Source organism: Eurypyga helias, unplaced genomic scaffold (assembly GCF_000690775.1).
Source record: "Eurypyga helias isolate BGI_N326 unplaced genomic scaffold, ASM69077v1 scaffold21057, whole genome shotgun sequence".
NCBI classification, from domain to species: Eukaryota; Metazoa; Chordata; class Aves; order Eurypygiformes; family Eurypygidae; genus Eurypyga; species Eurypyga helias.
In genome coordinates this window covers 2,022-8,307 of record NW_010262571.1, presented here as the reverse complement: position 1 = coordinate 8,307, position 6,286 = coordinate 2,022, and the positions used below count along the sequence as shown (strand labels likewise).

The 6,286-nt window shown below is 47.3% G+C and overlaps 1 protein-coding gene across 1 annotated transcript; it reads left to right on the top strand.

The window, feature by feature from the left end:
* Nucleotides 1-218: 218 nt before the first annotated feature.
* On the top strand, nt 219-5,401 carry LOC104512701 (sodium channel protein type 8 subunit alpha-like; the record flags this gene model as incomplete). Its single annotated transcript, XM_010155784.1, has 5 exons — nt 219-272; nt 1,274-1,411; nt 2,097-2,201; nt 3,024-3,294; nt 4,212-5,401. Coding segments are annotated over 5 exons (1,716 nt in total), but the record flags the coding sequence as incomplete, so codon positions are not given.
* Nucleotides 5,402-6,286: the final 885 nt, after the last annotated feature.

Genomic DNA, 6,286 nt, shown 5'->3' with positions numbered 1-6,286 from the left:
ACGTGCAGGACCCTGCACTTGGCCTGTAGAACCTCACGAGGTTCACATGGCCCCACTTCTCAAGTTTCATCCCATGTCATTCAGATTAATGTTACTTAAATAGTCTCTTTTCATTTAAAGTTCAGTGTACAGGGTATCCGTGACATAGCTGGCACAAATCACACTTGTTCTTCTGCTCTGGGTGAATTCTGTCTAAGAGAACGTGTTTTCTTTGCTAGGCGACCTTCAAGGGCTGGATGGACATCATGTACGCAGCAGTAGATTCCAGGAAGGTAAAGTGCATGACCACAAACTCATCTCCTGATACTTCACTGGGCAATTTTGCTTCAGTAAAACCACAAGAGTAAAAACTGTCGAACTGTGCTTGTATGATGTATTTAATGCTGTGATTGCTTCGTTTGCTCTGTTGGTGTGATGAAAGATACTCAAGAAAATCCCGAGAAGGGCAGGGTTCTTCTGATTGCCTTAGGGGCAGGGAGGTTCCTACTGGAGTAGAAATACAGTGGAGAAAGGAATACAGTGGAGTTATATATTTCATCATCAGAGTAAATTATGGGGAGGAATTAGCCAGAGGGTCCTCCATGAACCCTGCATCTACGTGGGAGCCCAAGTGTCGGTTTGAATCCAGTTTTGCAATGATGTCTGGGTTGAAGCTTGCTCTTCAGGCACTATTCTTGTTCTGGCATGCTGGAATCATGCAAATACCATTCCTTCCCTTTGGCTTTCTAATTGTTGTTCCTTCTCTGCTCTTGGTTTTTTATATTAAAAGATTTTTAAGTGTATTTTCTTGTCCTGCACTGAATACAGGGCTGGAAACAAATAGTATGGCTGTGCCAAGGCAGTGTAAAAATGTTCTCTCCTTGAAGAGCTGATGGTCTTCCACATCCCTCTTCAAAGAAAGAATGATGTCTTCACGCTGACAGTGCTTGTCATTAAAAGGATCGTTTTCTTTGTGATTGGCAAGTGACTATATATTTATGGGCACTGACCTCATTTTCAGTGAAAGTCAGTTTAAATTGTAGCGTGTTACATTTCTGTGAATTCAGTCACCGTCCCCTGGTACGTACGTACACACATGCACAGACCTTTACCTCCAGCAGTGTGAGGACACAGTTTTCCATATGGAGCTATGGCTCTGTAAAGCATGACTGCCTTACCTGGGAATACTTGGAAACATGACCAGTCTCAGTTTGACTGTATTTGTACGATGTCTTTGAAATGTCACTTCTTTCTCCCCTCATCTCACTTCTTTCTCCTCTCATCTCCCATTCAGCAAGAAGAGCAACCCAAGTATGAGGACAACATTTACATGTACATATATTTTGTTATCTTCATTATCTTCGGCTCCTTTTTCACCCTGAACTTGTTCATTGGTGTCATCATTGACAACTTCAATCAACAAAAGAAAAAGATAAGTGATCTGTGTTTGCTGATTAGCAGGGGAGCTGAGAGCTGTTAGAGGAGCGTTGAGTCTTCAGGCTGCTGGGGTTTTCTGCGAAATAAAGGCCAAGGACCTTCCGTCTGGGGCACAAACCCTCTTAGAGCGGTGGGCTGTGGAACCGCTGGGACTCGCAGCGCATCGCTCCCTCCCAAGCCCCACTGAGACTGGCTGAGCAGGCACAGGGAGCACAAGAGGCAGCCCAGAGCTTTATGCAGAACTCTAGCCAGATTAGACACTCGCCCTAGACTACACTTCAGTGCATTTCTGAGGGTTTTTTTGTGCCTTGACTAAAATATACAGACTGGAAGTAAGCTGGTTTCCTGGCCTCTCCCTTGCTGCTTCTCTTCCCTGTAAGTCAAGCTGAGGATTTGCTCGTATGCGAAATGGCCAGACAACCCTGCTACCTGGTTATCACAAACGAGACAGGGGATGGGGAAGGATGTAGTGCAGTCAACCAGATTATCCATAGGAAAAATACTCTGTTTTCTTTAAAGGAGAATCAGTACGCCTTGGGTATTAGTATAAGTTATTTCTGCCTAAAATAGCTGCCACCAACTTCCCATATGGCAGGTATCCTCATGACTTAGCTAGGATGTTATTCCTTTCCCTGTGGTGTATGAGCTGATTGTAACCGGTTTTCCTTGTGCCCCTTTACTTTGGAGGTCAGGATATTTTCATGACAGAAGAACAAAAGAAGTACTATAATGCCATGAAGAAACTAGGTTCAAAGAAGCCTCAAAAACCTATTCCCCGACCTCTGGTGAGTATGTTTCAAAGGGAACTGAGGGGAAAAACCTGCAGAGTAAACTTCCAAAGGAGCTTCAGCTCCAAAAGCATCCTTTGTTCTGACTCATGCTGGACTCCACATGGCCATGTTCTTGTCATTATAATTCAGGTATGATGTGAGAAAGGTTAAAATGTTAGAGCTGTGGTCGATGTTAATCGGTTGGCTCGCTTGAGTCAACAAACCTGAAGCCCCTGGCTGGCTGGGAGGCTGTAGGTGGAGAGTAGGAGGCTGAAGATGGAGAGTAGGAGGCCTCCTGGCATTAGTGAGTGGGGTCTTGGGCAATCAGCCAGCTGCATGGGTTACATTCATCGAGACCTAAGCACATTTCCCTGCTTTCTGAAAGGCTTTGTGTGTGATACGGGGTGAGTCCCTTAGATCCTGCTGTGGATGAGGCATCCTGCTGCTCTGCTTGCTGCTGGAAAGAGGCTGCTGCCAGGGTGCAAGAGTGGTGGTTGAAGTCTAGTTCAGGTGCTCTGCAGCGGGTCACCACTGCAAGGTGACCTGGCTGCTTTCTCAGCTGTGAGTGGAAGGGCATCGCCCTGCCCTTGGTCTCAACAAAGAGGAAGATACATTGGTAGTAGGGTTGTGGTAGCATGTTTGGGGTATAAATAATAGCATTTCCCTACCTTCCCCACAAACAGGTTGAGTTGTGGCTGGAGTTTGCCTTGAAAACTTCATCAGATACCAAAAGGCTGTGTCCTCATTCCTGTTCCCGCCAACAGTAGAATGATCTGTGACTGATGGTAGACTTCTGTTCAGACGTGTTTGGTTCATTGCCTCTCTCCTGTCGCACAGAACCGCATTCAAGGAGCCGTCTTCGACTTTGTCACTCAGCAAGCCTTCGATATAGTCATCATGATGCTCATCTGCCTCAACATGGTGACCATGATGGTGGAGACAGACACGCAGAGCAAGCAGATGGAGGACATCCTTTACTGGATCAACCTGGTCTTTGTCATCTTCTTCACCTGCGAGTGTGTGCTCAAGATGTTCGCCTTGCGGCACTATTATTTCACCATCGGGTGGAACATTTTTGACTTCGTGGTTGTGATTCTGTCCATCGTGGGTAAGTGCAACAACAGCTACATGGAGGTCTGTGAGGGCTGGGCTGTCTTGGTGCTTGCAGAACAGAGCACGTTCTTGTCTTTGAAGGGGATATATGGGCACCAGGACTTCTAAGTTCTCTTTTTAGTCTTGTGAAGAGACTGTGGCAGAATTTGGCAGCTTGAAGTCCTGACTAATGCACCCTCCTCCCTCTTTCCTGGCACGTGTTTCCAGTTGTACGGAGTAAAACACTTGACAATTACTCTCCCTGTCTTTAAAACCAGAAATTTTACTCACCTCATCAGAATAACTAACCACTGAAAATAGCATTGCAGTGCTTCCTACATCAGCATGTGATTTGCACTCTTGTTTTCAGTTTGGTTCAGTGTTGAATCAACCAGTTTCCTCCAATAGGTTTATGGGGTTTTTTTAGCAGCTACTCTTAAAATATGCATAACCTCACAAATACAGGGGTCACTGGGAGAAGCTTGGCTGGGTGCAGCTCTGCCCAGGCAGACTGACAAAATGCCAACATGTAAAGACTCTCCTGCAGTATAAAACTCAGATCCGGGTTTGTCTGCTGCTAGAAATGAGGTTTATCTTGCATGTTTTTAGCCCCTTCAAAATAGAGTCCGTAGCCTGGCTCCCCTGGCCGAGTTAGGCACCAGGAGCTAGACACCTCCAAGAAAACGTTCATCCGTCCTTATCCAGGTGGAAGGAATCACTCTGCAGCTGCCCCGCTCTCCCTCTCCATTTAGGAGAACTGTTTAGGGAGCCAGAGCAGCTAGCTAAGCCTCAGCTGCCTGAAGGTGAGGCCTCTTAATCCCAGACCCCCTTGGAAAACCTGACCAAGGTGTGCCCAACCCCTTGACTAGCTCCGGAAGCAGCATCAGACTGCGTGTCTCCATTGTCACACTTGTCCCTTCTCTCCTTCCTCAGGAATGTTCCTGGCTGAAATCATTGAGAAGTACTTTGTGTCGCCCACTCTCTTCCGAGTCATCCGACTGGCTCGCATCGGACGTATCCTGCGTTTGATCAAAGGAGCCAAAGGAATCCGCACCTTGCTTTTTGCCTTAATGATGTCCTTGCCTGCCTTGTTCAACATCGGCCTCTTGCTCTTCTTGGTCATGTTCATCTTCTCCATCTTTGGCATGTCAAACTTTGCCTACGTCAAGCATGAGGCTGGCATAGATGATATGTTCAACTTTGAGACCTTTGGCAACAGCATGATCTGCTTGTTCCAGATCACCACGTCAGCTGGTTGGGATGGCCTGCTGCTGCCGATCCTAAACCGGCCTCCAGACTGCGACCTGGACAAGGAGCACCCCGGGAGCGGGTTTAAGGGGGATTGTGGGAACCCTTCGGTGGGGATATTTTTCTTTGTGAGTTACATCATCATCTCCTTCCTCATCGTGGTCAACATGTACATTGCCATCATCCTGGAGAACTTCAGCGTGGCGACGGAGGAGAGCGCTGATCCACTCAGCGAGGACGACTTTGAGACCTTCTACGAGATCTGGGAGAAATTCGACCCGGATGCCACGCAGTTCATAGAGTACAGCAAGCTCGCGGACTTCGCTGATGCTTTGGAACATCCTCTCCGCGTCCCAAAACCCAACACCATTGAACTCATTGCCATGGACCTGCCTATGGTGAGCGGAGACAGGATCCATTGCCTAGACATCCTGTTTGCCTTCACCAAACGTGTCCTGGGGGACAGTGGGGAGCTGGATATACTGAGGCAACAGATGGAGGAAAGATTTGTGGCATCCAACCCTTCCAAAGTGTCTTATGAGCCTATCACAACCACGCTCCGGCGTAAGCAGGAAGAGGTTTCAGCGGTGGTTATCCAGAGGGCTTACAGGGCTCGTTTAGCAAGACGGGGCTTTATTAGCCGAAGGCCTGTCTCCACAAAACTGGAAAACGGAGGAGCAAACAGGGAGAAAAAAGAAGGCACCCCGTCCACCGCGTCTCTCCCGTCGTATGACAGCGTCACCAAACCCGAGAAGGAGAAACAGCAGCGGGCGGAGGAAGGAAGACGGGAAAGAGCCAAAAGACCAAAAGACGTCAGGGAATCCAAGTGTTGAGGCGAAGTAATGGGTTTGTACAGATTTCAAATAATTTGCAAGCGAAAAGATTGTTTACAGACTTCATGAAATATATCAGTACAGAACAGCTGTGGAGACACTTACCTGAAGATCTTATACCAAACATAGTCTGCTTCCTGTGTGACAGCGTTGCATCTCCAGCAGTGACCTACCACCTCTTTAAAGGACCCTCGTAAACATTTAAACACACACAAAAAAAAAGGAAAAAAAATGGATTTTCTCTTGTTTGGGCAGGTGGATGCTGCATGTTCCACATCAGTCAATGCAACTTAGGACAAACAAGCAAAGTAACACACACACACACACACACACACACAAAACAAAACCCGCTGCTGGGATTCATATATTTTCCAAAGCAGCCAAAAATGGATTTTCTTTTCCCGTTTTGATTATTATTGAAAGAGAAACCCAGGAGTCACAATGTTTAAGGGTTTGTTCATGCAAAACTAGGTTTGCAGTTAGTTAAGCAGCAAAAAAAAAAAAAAGGGGAAAAAAAAAGAAAAAACCAAGTAAAACCAAAAAAAAAATAGGAAAAAAGGAACCACCCACCCATTTAGCCCATGTCATTTAATTGTCAGAGTTTATTTGGTATTTATTAGCTGCATCCTACTTTCTACATGGGCTTTACTTGGTTTGGGAGATGGAGCAATCGGGTACCGACACCTCAGGCTGAATCCCGCCCCCCCAACACGCACCAAAACCCCCCGGACAAGTGCTCGTTCAGTGCATAGAACCGATTTGCATGACGGCATGCGGCGACCAGGAACCATGCATGAGGAGCCAGGCCCCCCCCAGACACCCACGGCGGTGTCCAAGCCTCAAATTCCAGGCGCTCCCGCCGGCCGCTGCCTCTGGAGCTTAGCGGGAACCGTCGCCGCTGCTTCCCCGTCCTTAGCAGCCCTCGGC